Source organism: Chiloscyllium punctatum, chromosome 12 (genome assembly GCF_047496795.1).
Source record: "Chiloscyllium punctatum isolate Juve2018m chromosome 12, sChiPun1.3, whole genome shotgun sequence".
Taxonomy (NCBI): domain Eukaryota; kingdom Metazoa; phylum Chordata; class Chondrichthyes; order Orectolobiformes; family Hemiscylliidae; genus Chiloscyllium; species Chiloscyllium punctatum.
Genome location: NC_092750.1, coordinates 23,848,376 through 23,866,660, shown reverse-complemented (window position 1 = coordinate 23,866,660; position 18,285 = coordinate 23,848,376). Strand labels below are relative to the sequence as shown.

The following is an 18,285-nucleotide window of genomic DNA, read 5'->3' as shown; positions in this document are numbered from 1 at the left end:
TATCCACCAGCCCTAACTTCTCACATAAGTCAACCACTTGCTTGGCCTATGAAGAAATAGTTGGCATCCTGTCCACTGTCGGATCCAAAAGACAATTAAAATCCTCCCCCTATAATAATGTGCCGTGTTCCAAAAGAACTCAACTTAGAGGAAGTACTTATCAAAAATTTGAGGGGATGCGCCGGAGGACAGTAGACATTTAAAATGCCATATTCCTCCCCATGCACCAGGGCTTTAAGTATCACAAACCATCCCTGCTCATCTTTCAGCTGCTCTAATAATGTGAACAGAAGATTCTTCTGGATGAGTACTGCCGCTCCCCAACTTTTAGTAGTAAAGAACGAAAAGATTACCCGGTAATAACCCCCCTGTTGTAATTTCGGGTGTTTTCCCATCATCAAGATGGGTTTCCTGCATCAAATAACACCCATTTCCCTCTTAAGACTAGAAAGCACTTTTTTCCTTTTAACAGGCGAATGACTTCCCTTAACGTTCCGGGTGCACCATTTAATAAGACACTTAGCCATATCCCCTTTCAGAGACCCTTGAACCCTTGGGAGGGAGAACCCTGCTTCCAAAGCACTGAGCATAAGTAAATAAAGACTCATAGAGTCGAAGAACTATATATACAAAAACTACTCTATCATAATTAGAAACAACTATTACTACCAAAAAGCTAAAAAAAAACTATAAAACCTTGAATAGAAGACTCTTCCCCCTGCCCATAGGGGACATTCACCCTACCCATCCTCTCCTTCACAGCTCCTTCAAACCCAGACTGTGCCCCAGCCTTAGGCCAGAAAAAAAACAAGGAGATGATCCTTAAATCAACAGAAAAAAGATCAAGTCAGGATGAGCACTCTACCCATCCCTGGTTTCATGTCACCCCTACCTGTGACTAAAAGAGAAATAGAAGAATCAAAAAAAGGGGAGAGACAACAAAGAATATCCACAAATTTTCCATCAGAAAATCCAGTTATTGAAAAAAGGGAACAACTTATTCCAAGGTCTTTTTCCCCCTTTCCAAAAAGGAAATTATTAGGGAGAAAGAAAGGAATTTTTTAAAAAAAGGAAGGGAAAACATGGGGAAAGATAGAAAATAGAACAAACATTAACTGTATTCTTCAGGCCAATCCATCTATTTTAAAGTGTCTCCAAAGTTTTTAGCTTTATCTGCTGAGTCAAGTGTATAAACTGAGTCCTCATGGCTGAAATGGAGCACTGTGGGGTATCTCATGGAATACTGGATACTCAGGTTCCTCAGCCTCTTTTTAACTTCATCGAAGGACTTCCTCTTTCAAATTACAGCTGCAGAGAAATCCTGGAAAAACATGATTTTTGAACCCTTGTACAGCAGTGCCTGCGGATCTTTTTGCAGGGATCTTGAAGCTTCTATGACATTTTGCTTCTCCTTATATGAGTGGAAGCGCACTAGGACCTAGCGGGGGTGCTGCACTGGGCCTGACCTGTGCACTGTAACCCTATAAGCCCTTTCAATTCGTAGCCTGCTGGACTCGAGGTAAGGCCCAAAAACTTCGGTAGTCAGTTTTCAAAGAACCTCATTGGCTGCACACCTTCCTTGCCTCAGGGAGCCCAACAATTCAGAGATTTATCCTCCGACCTCGATTTTCGAGGTCGTCAATATGGTCTCACAAGGTCCGCGCCTCCCGCTCCAGCACCTGGATCCGACTGGATGAGGACTCCATTGCAGCTTCCGAGGCCTTAGTTCGACCCTCCACCTCCTCCACCCTCTCCCCGAGGCCCTGGATCTCCTGCTCATGCTTCTGCAGCATGGATGCAATAGGTTGGACCTGGGCACGAATCTCCCCACGGATCTCAATTGCAGCCCCAACTTTCAAGGTAAGTCTCTCCATCGCCGCAGCCAATTCCTGAGAGTCTGTCAGGTCCCCGGGGTGGGGGGGTTCAGGAGAGGCTGCTGCTGCAGTCTCTGGTGTGGTAGGTGTTGCAGGGGAGTGTCCTCCCTGCTGCTGTTTGCTTGTTCCTTTTCCTTTTTGCATCCTTCCCACTCCCAAATATTAAAAAATATGTGTTCTGTAATGCTTTAAACTTATAATTCCACCACATAAGTTGGCCAGGGATGGTAAAAAATCACCAGTATGCCTTGGTTGTTAGGCAGAGTTGTCCACAGCAGTTCGAGAGAATCGCCGCCATCTTGTCAAGTCCCTTCCATACTATTAAATCTAACTGAATTGTGCTCACTATTCCAGACATGGTCATCCACTACCACTTCACCCACTTGCCCATCTGCATTTCCAAAAACTAAATCCAGATTTCCATCTCTTATTGTGCTTGTCACATCTTATTTAAGAGAATTTTTCTGCACACAATACATGAAATTTTCACCCTCAAAGCCCCTTATATTGTTTGAAACCTGTTGATATTGGGATAATTCAAGTCTCCCGCTATTATTGCTCTATTATATGTCCAGGCAGAAATTTGTCTGTATATATGTTCTTCTATCCCCCTCCCACTATTTGGAGGGTCTGTTGTATACTCTTAGTAGTATAGCTGCCCCTTTTGTATCCAAGCTCAACCCATATACCCTCATTTGTTTCTCATTTAGTTTCACATCCCTTCTCACAACTGTAATTGAATCTTTAACCAATACAGCCACCCCCTCCTTTTTTATCACCCACTCTAACTTGCCTAAAATCTCTACATCTAGGGATATTGAGCTGCCAATTCAGCCTCTCCTTTCTAAGTTAAAGTAGTTGATAACCAGTTCATTCCTTTTCCTCTTGTCTAATGAACGACATCAGAGGACTTGAGAGGGATTACAACTTCTTGATAATTCCAGGTATTCAGACTTTTGCTTATTTATCGGAATTGAATTGAATTTATTGTCACATGTACTGAAGCACAGTGAAAAGCTTTGTCTTGTGAGCAATACAGGCAGATCATAGTTAAGTAGCATAGTTAAATAAATAATTGGTAAGCAGCAGCAAAAAAAAACAGGTACAGGCGAATGTTAAGGGTTTGTGAGTCCAATCAGTATTCTAACAACTGTAGAGTAGAAAATGTTCCGAAACTGGCTGGTGCGTGTGTTCAGGCATTGTACCTTCTCTCCAACAGGGTGGGACGGATCTTTTGAGAATGCTGGCAGTCTTTCTCTGACAGCAGGCCTGGTAGTTGGAAGGTTGGCCTTTGTGATTGTCCAGGCAGAGCTCACCACTCTCTGTAACCGTCTCTGATCTTAAATGGTACAGTTTCCATGCCAGGTAGTGATATATTCAGATGGAATGCTCTCGATGGCGCACCAATAAAAGTTGGCAAGGATATTCACCATCATGCCAAATTTCCTCAGCTGCTTGAGGAAGAAGAGACATTGTTGGGCCTTTGTAACCAGTGCATTCACATGAAGAGTCGAAGAAAGCTTGTTGTGGATGACCACTCCCAGGAGCTTGACACTCTCCACTTGTTCCACCTCTGTGCTGTTAATGTGTAGGGATACAGGTGTAACAGCCTGCCAATAATCAATGAGTTCCTGGGTTCTGGAATAATGAAAGGGTTTAAATTAATCTATCTAGGTCAACACATGCTAGGCACTATCTTTTTCATGAGAGAATATGGCTATGAATGGATATAAATCTAAATAGATGTAACAAGATTTGAAGTACTGTTAAATTATTATTCTGATTGATTTGGGGATATATTCTGTTGCTAATGCTGAGAAACTCTATCAACATTCTTAATAATAATGGAGTGCTGGATATTTTGTCCAGTCTATTTGTTTCATTAATGATACAAAGGCACATGATTAGTCTGACCTACTCAACTAAAAATGCTGCAGGAAAGTTTTGGTATTGAGTAGTCAGGATGTGAATTTTCAACTGAAGACAGCTGGGTTGAACTCTATTGGGAAGATGTCAGATTGCCTTCTTTGTGCCATCAATTATAAAATGAAGTTAAAACTTTAGTTAAGATTTCATGTGTAGCTGCATATGCTCTATCAAGTGATATGACTTCTCGTAAGTAGGCCAAGTTAAGGTTATTTTGTTCAGTGTTTAAAAATACATCTACTCTTGTCATAAGGCTTTAAATGATAATAGTGTCTCCACTTTAAGGTAGGTGGACCTAATTTTAATCCATTTATTGCAAGGTTTTCAAATATTCACTGTTGCTTGCACTCAAGCGGTTTGAAAACCAAGGACATTTTCTGCCATTTCAGTGTGTTGGACTTGCTTGAGCTACTTTTAACATATTCACTGTTGTGGATTATTTAATTACTGACTTCTAGGTCCATGGTCGTCATTAGTTTCATCTGGAAATTGACATTTTTTTTGATTGCGTAAAAACTCCAACTATACAAAATATATAAACATTTTCAGTCCAGCTATTGCTATGGTACAAGTACCATTGCAATTTCAGCAAATTCCTGAGCAAAACCTGATCAGCTGCATGATTGAAATAATATTTCAAACAATCAACCAACAATAGTTCAGGAAAGATTGCAAAGAAATACAAAAAATTTGTAATATTGCAAACGTAGTTTAAAAATTAATAGTTATTGCAAATTGAAGTAGCAGAATAAAATTAGCTTGGAACTAACATATAGAAAAATGGGGGACAACAAATATCAAATTTTATTGGGATAATCTAAGACAGAAATTCTATAAATGGTTTAAAAGGGTTCAAGCAAATAATGTGAATAGGACCCATTGATATAATCGCATTCATTGGTGGTCACTATTCTGCTTTCCTTCATTCCCTTAAGCAGCACAGCCTAGAGCTAGAACACCAAATGAAGGTGTATCATTGTGAGGTCTGGGAGACAAAAAGCTATAGTGTCATTGCCATTCCTCCAGGCTTGACCTGGACATTGGACATCAACCTCTGTGACACTGCTTGTGTTCAATCCAGGGGAAAACAAAAAAAAAAATCACAGGGAAATTAAAACAAGTTTTTTTTGTAAATTTTAATAAAAGATGTTAAAATGTTTAAAATGGGTAAAAATGGTTGCTCACTTGACTATCAAGCATCATACAATTGAGTAATCAGTCTTTTTGTCTCAGGTTGGTGTCGGAAGGATGGACATGATTAACCATTTGCTGGAGCATGGGGCAAATCATGTGACAAAATGTCCAGGAATAGATTTCAAAACCAATTGCAAAGAAACAGGCATAGGTTTTCACGGCTGGAGCCTAGGGAGAGCTAGAAAGAACTACCACATCCAACTTGTTCTTAAGTGTGGAATTATAATCAAACCTAATTGTTTTGACTGACTACGGTACTGGGTGTGTTTGGACAAAGTCTAAATTATGCTCCAGTTTCTGGGAATGTCCTAACACCAGGAATGTTATGGATCAATGTGTCAAGACTTTCCTGCATGGTCAGGTTTCTGCATAGCAAAAGCTGAGGGATAAAAAGGAAACATCATGCAATAACCTACATCTAAGTGAATGGATAGTGAGAGATTATATATTAAAAAGTGCTAGTATTCTGAAAATAAACCATGAAACCAATGTCACATCCTAAAGAGCATAGCATACGATGTCGTGAAATATTTTACAGGAATTTTTGTTGAACCTGGAAGATAACCTTTCAGGTGAAGGCAAGGTAAAAGTTTTCGACATCACTAATCACATCAATGTTCAATATATCAGAATTTGAATTGGATTTCATGCAAGTCCCTTTAACATAGGAGCCAATGATGAAGTTTTCATTCAGAAAAGTAAATTCACAGAGTTTATGTTATGGGGTTTGGTAATTTATCATCCATTTGAAATGGGTTCCTATACCAAAATACTTGCAGACCACTGCTGCAGCATGAGAATTAATAATCCTACTTATTGTTGAAAACTAAGCCAGTTAATGTACAACTTGTTCACATTGTTACTATATGCTTCTCGCTCCATGGCAATCTGACAATTGCAGAACATTAGAATTCTGATTTGATGACTTATTGAAAGAATAAAATTTGCAAATTTTATAGCAATGATAATAGGGGTTATTTTGAACCTCACAAAATTGCACAGGCATTATTTGTGCTAAGTGTTAACATTATTTAAAGGACACTGGACCATTCAGTCTCCACATTCATGCAGCACAGCACACTGAATATGAGCTTTGATTACAGAGTTCTAAACCATCTAGAACCTTTTTTTGGTGAATAAATATGCAAAAAAAAACCAAGATTGTTGTGTTTTGGAACAGTTTTTTAATTTCGAAGAAAATGAAGAGGATCATGTGACATGTCTTCCATCTACCCAACATGTGATCTGGTTTTGAGTGTGTTCCAGATTATGGGGAGACCTGTGTTGTTTGCTGGAAGAAAGGCAAAAGGTGTTCACACTTGGAGGCAATGTCAGCGCTCTGTGTTTGCAGTGGATACTGGAGACAAGGAAAAGGTGGAGGCTGAAGCCTTAAATGGTCCAATGCACAGGAATGCAGTTGGGATTTTGCCTTCAGATTGGAAAGATTAACTTAACGAGAATTTGAGATAATACTGGAAGATTCGCCTAGCTTGCACTAGAGAGAGAATCACCATGAAAATCTCACACGATGAAATAAAATTCTGGGGTTGCCAATTACCAGGCTGGGAAAGGATAAATTTGCAAGCAAACTCTCAGGAGCTACGAATTACTTATAACTGGTTCGAGGAGAACTGGAATGCCAGTTTCAGTCATATTTAAATAAATGATTTAAAATTAAGAATCAGTAGTTCAAAACACAGATTGTCTAAACCCTAAATAATGGTTGTTATTATTGTTCCTGGCTTGCTTATTATAGTAAGTCTCAAAAATGAAAAATTCTTGCATATCTCTTGCTATTGGCTGGATGTTCATACTTTCTTTTTTTGAAACATGAGACCTCCATGGGGAATCATAAATTTAAATTACTGTGCAAAGTTTAAAACTGATATTAGGAATATTGCAATTTATTTGAAAATAACCATTGCCGGAGTCCTCCCATGGATTTATTCTCTCCCCACCCAATCCCCAAAATTGATTTATGTGCTGTCGCTGAAGTAAAAATATTGTAACTTATTCCATCAAACTGCATGTAGTGTCAGCCATTTTGTGCAATTATGCAGTTAACTTTTGATCCAATAAGGCAACATTCCAAATTAATAACAGCTGCAGCTTCCACCTGCAACATACAGACTTCCACCCATCCTTCATGTTCTCTTGTGTTGTTGTCCCTGTTGCCGTTTCAATTATCACCATCTCTTCTTCTCCTTGAACCATTATGTAACTATCAATTCTCCCAAATTTACCAGCATCAATGTATTAAGAAATTCATTTACCTTTGTTGGCTCAACACTCTCCCCATGTAGAAGCCGGTATCTATGCAAAGCCCTAAATTCTGGAATTGACAGTCCTCACCCATTCACATTGACAACAGCTAACTGCTGGATTTATGATTCCACAGCACCCCAACTGACCTAGCTACAATCCTCAGACTGGTTGTGACTCAAAGACATGGAGCTGCAGACTCTGGTTGGATCAAGTGCCTGAATAACCATGGCTAACCTCGGTAGTATAATCAGATGATCTGTTTGACTGGTTATGGAGGCAGCCCCTGAAAGTCTGTAGTGCTTCTTGGTGCACACTAGTGATTGCTCCTTTTTGACTTGCATGCACAGTCATTTGCTCAAAGACAATGCAGTGGTTTGCTGTGTAGACTGCTAAAATATTGGTGCTGGTATGACATTGAAAATAGTGTGGTCCATGTCTGCCACTTGGATTTTCAGTGCTCCCCACTTTGACAAGATTCCTCTGCATTAAAAAGCAATGCAAGCTTGAGGCTTGAAGCTTCCAATTAAATCTGTTGGACTACAACCTGGTGTTGTGAGATTTTTAACCCTGTTGAATAAGGAAGCAACAGAGACTGTGACTTGCAGATTCTCAGGAAATACAAAGTGAGTGATTGCTAAGAAAGCAGAAATGATTTAACTACAACTAATGAAAATGTTGATTTATCATTTGATTATTGAATGTAAACAGTTTAATGAATTTAAGTATGTTATAAATTCTCTACTTTTAGTTGCAAAGATTTCTTTCCTTCTCTATTAATAATTACATTGGGCATGTGACATAAACACAGGACATTGGCACAACTAACCAACATTTATGTTTCACTGGAATGTCCTTTCATCCTTCCTCAACTAAATTTATCATAACTCTCTACTTCCTTCTGCATCATATGATTGTCAAGCACATGCTGAAATGGATATATACTATTTGATCCAATCACTCATTACTGGAGCAAATTCCACTTTCTTACGACTGTGGGTAAAGAAGTTTCTTCTGAATTCCTTATTGTATTTATTGGTAACTACCTTAATTTGATAATTTCTAATTTGTCTTCCCTGTGAGTGGAAGCATTTTCTCTGTATCTTGTAACTCCCAGATCATGTTTTGTTTGACTGATTGTTATTGATGTTTCTGACACATCAAGTTACACTGCTGATTTCAGTTGCTCTGCAATATTTGTTTCAGCTGTCCAACCCATTAAATAAATCAGATCATCAACCAATAAATAAATGGCAACTGGCACTTAACTATAGCTGGAACAAGACAGAAAAAAAATCTTAAAACTGAAACCCGAGGTTTAACATTTGGAAAAAAAATCAAACCTTCTATCAGTCGAGAGACAAACAAAATATCACCTTTGATTTTCACTTCAATGTAACAAGCTAGGATAATCCTCAGCACCTCCAAAAATTGATATACACTTTTCTTGAACCTTCCAAAGTCACCATTTAGTATATATCGTCTCTTTCTCTCTCTCCTTTTTACAAAAGGTATTTTTTTTACATTGAATTTTCTCTGCCATGTGATAATCCATTTCATCAGCCTGTATATGTCCCACATTTGAGTCTGTTAGTCCCTCAGTGTTGACTATACTTCCGGGTTTCATGTTGGCAAATTTCCAAAGTGCACCCCGTAACCTAAAGTTCATGTCATTAACACATATCCAAAACAAAACAGTAGTGGTTCCAGTGAACTTTGGGGAAATCCACATTATGCCTTCCACCAGTCTGAAAACAGCCATTCACCACAAATCTGTTTTCTATCCCTTAGCCAATGTTGTATTGAAACGGCCACTGCCATTTTTATCCCATGGGCTTCAATTTTGCCAATAAGCCTAACATATGGTATGTTATCAACACTTTGTTAAAGCTAATATACATATGCAATGCACTGTTAATACTGACCCTTTGGTACTTCTCTGAAGAACTCAATTAAGTTAGGTAAATATGACGTATCTTCAAAAAAATCCCTGCTGGTTTTCCATTATTAATTCATGACAGTCTACCAAGTGGCGCTAAATTTTATCCCGGGATTATCCTTTCTAGATGTTTCTTGCATCCAGACAACTGACATTAAACTGGTTTATCTGTAATCATACATTTGCAATTCTTCTTTCTTCTAAACAAGGGTGTAACATTTGCAATTCTCCAGTTATTTGGCAATACCCCTGTTTCCAAGGACATTTTGAAGACTGTGACGAGCAGTTCTGCAATTTCTACACTTGCTTTTCTCAGTAATTTAGGATGTATCCCATCCAGACAAGATCAATTATCAATTTTAAGTACTATCATCCTTCCTAATATCCATATCTTTTTATTTCAACCAATCTTGTTGTTCATTGTGGCTTTGATGAAGCCCTTTTTCTCAGTATATGTTTTTAAAAAATGGTGTATCATATGGTTGAGGGGTAGATGTTTTCGACACTAACCACACCAGTTGGACTACAAATCAGTTTAGCTACTGGTTACAAAAAGCATTGATTAAGAAGCTCCAATAATAAAAAAACAAAGTGCACTACATTACATTGTTATATTTATTTAAAGTTAGTTCACGCATTGAGAAACGAACAACCTCAACCTGAATTTTACAACTGAATATGAGCCCAAAATAATTTGCATTCCCAATCAATCTTTAGGATTAATGCAATTAGTACAGAAGCAAGAGGAAGGCCTAACACTTTGAAAATACAATTCCTAGGTACATGTATAACTATATAAGAAATCAAGAGTTTCCAAAATGTACTATAGCAGCTGTAAGTTGCTAGTTATCCAAACCTTTTTTGCCCATTTGTGGGGAATTGCATTGCATAGTTTCAAGAAGGCATTTTCTGCAGCGGCCTTTTTAAAGTTACTGAAATTAAATTACAAGCAACATGTTAATTCCTCCAATATACCATTGTGAAAATATTAGTGATAGGTTACCACAAATATGATGTTAAAATTCATGGGACAAAGGATGTATAATGGAGTTAACACAATGTGAATAAAAATAGAGAGTCTGTCCAAATAATGTAGTTCAAGCATATGATGAGAGCGAAACTGCTTATTTGACAATTACATTGAATAAGTGTCCAATGTATTTGCTTTTCACACCACATTTACTAAGCAGAATTTTATTCTCAAAGTTGGGTCTTATGTTGTGTCTGCTTAATTGTTGATCATAAAAACAATCTGACTAAAACTAAAATTGAATAGAACATACATGAAACCCAAAGCCTAAAGACTCCGTTCCAAATAAACCTTCCCAAAATCAGTGGTTTACTTTCTACCCCCAAACCAAAGTTGAAATGTTTGAAATGGACTACATAATCTCAAAATCAGAATGCACCAAATTTCACAATGGTTTGTCAAACCAATTTCATCCAATGTAATGCAGCAAAATATGTAATTTGATTCACATGCATTCACAAATCTACTCACTGATCTGCATGCAAATATTGTATCCAAAAAGCATTCTTCAACAGCCCATGAGGTCTGAACCATATTATCTTTTGGATGATTAAGATACAGTGAACATCATGGTAACTTTTTCTCTGCAAGATGCCACAAAACCTGGTGGCATCATTTAAAAACCTACAATCTCAGTTTAACTGTTAGACATAGTGCCCAGAAAAAAGGGGACAAAGAACCAACACTTAATTGTTTTGGAAGAAAAATTCCAAACAGCATGGTAGTTCAATCTAAAATGTTAGAAGGCAATTTTTCACTCAGATGCTGTAAAGATCTGACCTACTACCACAAAGATTTAGGAAAAAATAACTTTTATTCTTTTCCATAATTTTGTGGTACAACCAGCATACAAACTGAGGATTTTAGAAAAGATTAACAAGATTGTGGGAACTTTGCTGCTTCAGATTTATTCTTTATTCTTGTTCGTGATGTACCTTGTTATCTACCCAACTATTTATTTTTGTGATGATGAATGTTTCAGTCTCTCGATTAGTATCCTTTGTGCCAATGACTCCCACAAAGCACCTGAAGCAGAGGATGACTTCCACGTCTCTATTAATGTTATGCTGATGAAGCTATAAAAAGTATCAATATCAACCTTAAAATGAATTCCCCTCCCTCAATGGGGAAATGCCTGGCCTCTTGCTCAGCACAACAACACAGAGGTGATCAGATACGCATAAGAAAGAACAAACTGACTTAGCACCTGTGCTCTCCCACCTGTAGTCTCCTTTGCACCGATGTTATTATAATGTCCAACTGTAGATTACTCTTGCCGAGGTTCAAGAGGAAAATTAATCAATATATGTATGACATCACATAAAGTGTAATTTTATGAAATAGCATTTAATCTTCTTCAGTAATGTGTCAAGTGTACAGTCAAACAACATTTTCAAATTTTCTAAATTAAATCCAGGTATGGATAATCCATTAGCAGTACAACATGGTCATAACGCAGCATTCATAAGGACTAAATATCTGTACAGATCTTAGGCCTCAGCTGTTGTCGGCAAAACATGAATATAAATAGTCTTCATATTCAACATTTTCATTGAAGAGTCATCTGTAATTTCTGAAAAAAGATAGTAACATTTTAAAAAAACACTATTATTGTATGTAAAAAATTACAAATTCACACTTTTTTCCCCAAGATTACAAGAATGACACAACTGCTGCTCATGGAAACAATCTAACATCTGAACTAAAATTGAATAGGATATATATAAAGCCTAAAGCTTAAGACTCTATTCCAAATAACCTTCCCAAATATTAGTGATTTACTAACTTCCCTCAATCCAATATGGAATACTGAAAAGTTTGAAACTGGACTACACAATCTCAAAGTCAAAATGCACAGATGTGACAATGGTTTGTCAAATTAATTCCATCCAATGTAATGCAACAAAATTTGTAGTTTGATTCATGTACAATGACCATATGCATACGCAGTAAACTTGTAAATGTGCATTTGTTTATTTATTTAGGAGCAAAGGCACAGCAAAATTAACCAAACAGAGGCACCTTAAGAAGTAAGCTTGATTCCATGGTAAATGTTCAGTATCAATTCAACCATTGTTGAAATGTATTCAAATCTTCTAAAAACAAAGCGTTTTAGGAATCTTGCAAGAGGACTCTTCAAATAAAAACAGACTTTATAGAAATGTATGAAAAGGGTAGCCTTACATTAGTGGGCTTACTTATAACTTTTGGTGAACTTCAGTCCTTCCAGATCAATTAGCTTTGTCTTGGAAACCAACACTGTTGTGCAAAATATGTCAAATCTTTTGCACCCCTTCAATATTTTGATAAAGGAAGAGCCAAAATAGATATTCATTTTGCACCATATGTTTGACCGATCAAATTTTGGGCATTATTGTATTTTGTAAGAGATTGAAGGATATTTCATGTCTTCTTCCAATTGCTCTCTATTTTTCAAATTACTTTGAAATAAAATTTCACAAGCGACTGTATGATACATTACCACTTCTCATCCTGACTTGTGTTGTCATTGCACTAGATTATGGTCTTCACTGCTCAATACTTAATAAAAAAACTGCTTACAAGCCAAATGGAACAAAATTAATCCAAGAGACAAAATCTTTTCATACCAAATTTTATTCTTCTCTAAATTGTGTCTATCCTCCTGAGGATCCTACAATAGACCATGACCCATTTTAAAGTTAAAAACGGTAGCACAGATGCAGCAGCCCATTTTATTGGCCTACCTACACTGCACTTGAAAATTCATCTTGCAACACAGGTCAAATATTAATTCAGAATGAGCACATGCTGCTCAAATGGAATAAAAGTAGAAATAAAATTCAAAAATGCATTTTTAAGCTAATAATATACACATGGCACTTTAGACATAGCAACGTTCAAAGAAGTATTTAGTGTATTCTTAAGACATTTTGTGCATTAAGTTATTTTTGAAGCCACTGAGGGAGTATTAAGTAAGAATCAAATTTAGTTTAATTTTTTGACATTTTCAAAAGGTGTGAAAATGCCAGTGCTAAGCCCTGAAGCATATATCATTTATTAGCTGAGATAGTTCATGAACAATAACAATCATGGTGGCTGTGTAAGGGAACTAGAATGTTAAACAGGGATAAGATGAAGCTCCAGTTAGAAGCTGTAAGCCTTCGACAGGATTATTGGGACACAGGAGAAAATAGGTTTCCATTCTACAGTTATTCCACTTCTTAACTGACCAAATTAGCACAGAAACAGTTAAATTTCATGCTTTTCTTCAGCATCAGTGGATCAAAAGTTATTCCATTTGTGGAAGTCAGAGCATCAATGTTAGTACAGTTAGTAACCAGACATCATAATAGACACAGTAATGGACTTATGGCGCTGGTAATTAGTTAATACATGTAAATTAGTAAACATTTCAGTTGAAATGACATTTTGCTTAAATTATATTATAACAATGTATCAAAATAATATTAAACATACATTGAACACACTTAAAAACGATGTGCAGCAATGTAACAAAAGCCTCTATTATTTGGGAAAAGTTAAGAGTAATGGCACTGAACATTCTTTCTTCTTTACTGACTTCTAAATAATATTGCAGCACATGCTGAATTTGAATAACTGTACTCTTGGTCACTAGCTTGGTATTCTGTTGTTCAAATCATTTTAAGTATTTACATACTGGGACCACTGCAAATTAAATTAGTTCGAAAATTGCAAACTAAATTAGAATTTTTGAGAGTGCTACTTTGACACCACATGGGAAGTGGTATTCTAGAAATATCTAATCACTTTTCTTCCATTAAAAAATGTATCGGAATTTGCATTACATTTTCTCTTTCTCACAGTCTGTACAGGAGCCAAAGGATTACTTATATTTTTGTTGCAAACCACTTAGGTTTGAAACTGAAGTCAACATCAAAAGCTAAAACTTTCTGCATTTTTGTGGCTAGCTTCAGAAAATGTTAATTATTGTGGATACTGAATTATTTAGGAATATTTGAAATGACACATCATAACTAAGTTGCACAATATTTGGATAAAATCTGCATTCCAGAATTTCCTTTACTTTGATTTATATGAAATAAGCTCACTTTGACCTTTCACATTCTTGTCCTTAATAAGATCACGCAAACAGTAGTTGCGAACAAATACAATAGCAAGTTTAAAATAGTCAAAGTGCACAGAGACTTATTTTTATAATTGAGTATGTAATTAATAAAAATAGTCTTCATGATTATATTTAAGAACTGATCCATTGAGGAAACAAACAGATTATGGAGCATATAAACGATTGTGCAAGAATATCTTTTTTTCCTCTGTTACTGCCACAGAAATAAACAACTTGTTTTAAAATCACCTTCATTGCCTTGAGCAATTTTTGTATGGAATACTGGTGCTGTGGTTAAACTCAAGTGACAAATGTCATTAAAGAAAAAAAGTTAAAGTCCCCAATACAACTCTAAGTTCAGTGTTGTAGGGTTGATTTACAAATGAGAGCACCACAAGAACTCAGCATGCAAGTACCATTGATAGTTACTTATAGTATCTAAAGAAAGGTTACCAAAGCAAACAGCTAGCAGAGGTGGAAGTATGCAACACATACAAAAGAAAACGTGGTAAAACATTTAATGCACTCGAATTTAATCTTCCAATACTCAACACGCATCACAAACCCAAAAACGGTCCTTCATGAGAAAGGGAGAAGAATGTATATTTGGAACACACACCAGAGGTATATTCAAAAGGAGAACTGGAGCTGTAGATACTAAATTTGAGATATACATGGCCAAAACCAATTGTCACAATTTAAAGGTCTCTACACTTCTAGAGCACTGAAATCTCAAAATTAAGTTGCTACTTAGCTCTCCTAGCCAGTGCTTATATCATCAACAAGACATACCTTCTGCTTTGGTATCACCTAGGCACAATCTTAGTTTCTTGCTTCTGAGGCCAAATACTTTGGCTGCCTCATGATAAAGATCAGCATACGTCAGCCCATTCTGACCAGCTGGGTTTTCCAGTAAAAGAGCTCCAACTGTGCCATTGAGGCATTCTATAATACAAGAACAGGTCATGCAAGTAAAGTGAGTGAGGACACCAGCAATTTTCAGTCTGGAGCTATTTTTTGTAGTTGCTAAATTATAACTCATACATCTCATAAAGACAGACCGGCATAAAACAACCTTAAACCCAACAAATCAGTAGGACCGCATGTTGTATTGTGTCTAAATTGATCCTGCTTTATTTATAATGCAAATTTTCATCTATTAATTTGCATTTTTAGTTCAGGTATCCAGTGAAGCAGATCATCCACAACTTGGACCACAGAATAATTTGATTGTTTTGGAAAGAGAATTGAAATTCTGACTTTAGACATTAAAAATATACTTAGAAAATCATAGGATGATAAGATTGGCTTTATGAAAGGAAAATTTGGATGACAAAGTTGTTGGACTTTTTTGAGGATGTAACCAGGAGGGTAAATAAAAGGAACCCAATGAATGCAGTTTACTTGAAGTTACAAAAGGCATTCAAAAACGTGATATATTAATATGCAATGACAAGATTCACGGAGTTGGGGCAATATAGTGGCATGGCTTGCGGGAAGGTTAAGAGACAAAAAGCAAAGAGTAATGACAAAGGGACATTGTCAACTAAGTAGGCTGTAACTAGTAGAATACCACAAGAATCAGTGCTGGGTCCCAGCTATTTGCAATCTATATTTATAACTTGAATCAACAGAGAGAGTGATGCATTTAATTTTGCTAACAATATAAAGTTAGGTATGAAATTAAGCTGTGAGGAACACAGAAAGAGGCTGAAAAGACATTATAAACAGAGTAAGTGAGTGGGCAGAGAGGTGGCAGATGGAACACAATATGGGGCAGTGTGAAGTTATTCATTTCTGTAGTAAGAACAGAATAGCAGAATATTTGAAATTCATGAAACATCTAAATGTTAATGTTCAGACAGACTTGTTTGCATCCCACATGGAACTCAAACCTAGCATGCAGGTAGGGTGAGTGATCAGGAAGGCAACTGCCACATTTTATTACTTTATTACAAGGGGACTGGAGCACATGGGAAAAAAATAGTTGATGTTAAAATTGTACAAGGCTTTGGTAAGACCACATGTAGAGTGCTGAGCAGAGTTTTGGTCTCCATTTTGTATAAAATGATAAAGTTGGATGGGAGGCAAAAGTCCACTACACTGATTCCTAGACTGACAGTTTTGTCCAGTAATAGGAGGCTGACTAAATTGGGCCTTTACTTTCTGGATCAAAAATAGTAAATGCTAGAAAAAATCCAGCAGGTCTGGCAGCATCTGTGGAGAGAAACACAGAGGTCATGTTTCAAGTCCAGTGAGTTCTGACAAATACCTTTTTTTTGGGGGTACAAATGTGACCAAACCCAGATCAAAGAAGTTGAAAAGGAGACAGAATACGTCGAGAGATAACAATGCTAGCAGGTCAAACAAAAGACTACATTTTTCTCACAGTCTTTTTGTTTTAGGAACAGTTCAAGTGCTTTCATAAACAAATTATTTTACTGGATCTGACTCAAATTAAAGAAGCGATTTGTCAACCCACGTAACATGTTAGAGATGAAAGTTATTTCAATACTTGAAACTTCCATAACAGAATTGCTGATAATGCTCTATAATACATTACCTCTCGGGGGAAAGAGTAATGAATTATTTTACAAACAAGGAATTGATTGATACCAATCATATGTTTCAAAACCCCAAACAGATTCTGATTTAAATCAGGCTCTTTGGGAGTGCAATACATTTAACATTTTATATTTAATACAGTCCTCTTGCTTTTAATTTCATTCACCATTAATAGACTGAAAATATATGATGATGTTTACATTGAAGGCAAATGCTTTGTTATCTAACATAGACTTATAATTTCTCTGTAAAGGCAATTAGCAAAGCATCCTTTGGTAAGGTTTCCACAGTTAAGTGATCTCTGCTTCATTATAACAGTATTTAAAAAGGACCTAACAACATACAGTGTTTGAAAAATTAAAAGTCAGTTATGGAAACCAGATACTGGCATCAGAGTTTAGTTCCACTCAGTTAATTCAGGAAAGCTACATGATATATACCTCATAGGAATGTGATTTAACTGTCAAAATCTGTAACTCCTCTCAACTTCAGTCCTATTAAAATTAAAAATGTGAACCATGTGCAAAAGACAGTAATGTAGCATGACATAGGAGTAGGAGACAAAAGTAGGAAATTCAAAGTTTGGGAGAAGATTTGTAGCTCGGGTGCTCGTTGTTGTGGTTCTGTTCGCCGAGCTGGGAATTTGTCTTGCAAACGTTTCAACTGGAACAAGCTACCATTATAAGGCAAGCCAAACAGAGAACAGCCAGGGAATTCCTAGTGGCACTCATCCACAAACTCTATCAACAAACACACCGACCTGGACCCAATATACCGACCACTACAGCGGACAGCTGGAACTGACAACCGGAAGCGGTAGAGACAGGCCACTATAAATGCCGGAGGAAACATCACTGAAGCGCTTCACAGGAGGCTCCCAAGCACCTAGGATGTCACCTACACAGGGGACGAAACGTTTGCAAGACAAATTCCCAGCTCGGCGAACAGAACCACAACAAAGTAGGAACGTCTTGCTACACCTGCAAAGGGAGTAGGTGAGATCACACTGGTAGGACCATCAGGTCTCCTTACATAGGAACAGTTCAGAGAAAGCTCACTAAACTGATTCCTGCAATTAAGGGGTTGTCTTATGAACAAAGTTAGAGAAAATTAGGCCTTTAACCATCAGAGTTTAGAAAAATGGGAGTTAAGCTTATTGAAATACACAATATTCTGAGGTGGTCTGACAGGGAAAATCCTGCGAATATGTTTTCCTCATGGGAGGATCTAGAACTCAGACAGTTTGAAAACAAAGAGGATACTTTTCAAGACAGTTATGAAGAGACATTGCTTCTTTCAAAAAGTCATTAAACTTGGCAATTCTCTATCCCAGAGATTAGTAGAGACTGAGATGTTGAAAATATTTAAAATTAAGTTTGACAGGTTTTTGATTGTCAAGAGAATA

General features: G+C 36.8%; 1 protein-coding gene across 3 annotated transcripts in view; it reads right to left on the bottom strand.

Annotated features, from left to right (window-relative positions):
• Window positions 1-2,947: 2,947 nt before the first annotated feature.
• Window positions 2,948-18,285, bottom strand: part of iars1 (isoleucyl-tRNA synthetase 1) — a 206,698-nt gene continuing 191,360 nt past the window's right edge. For 2 of the 3 annotated variants that reach the window (XM_072582128.1, XM_072582129.1), the window contains exons 33-34: window positions 15,108-15,260; window positions 2,948-3,512 (exon numbers count right to left, since the gene is read on the bottom strand). In XM_072582128.1, coding sequence (XP_072438229.1) covers window positions 3,373-3,512; window positions 15,108-15,260 — 293 coding nt within the window. In that variant the 3' untranslated portion in view covers window positions 2,948-3,372. Of the gene's footprint in view, window positions 3,513-11,020; window positions 11,799-15,107; window positions 15,261-18,285 lie in introns of those variants that run through there. The other variant, XM_072582130.1, reaches the window with a different exon arrangement.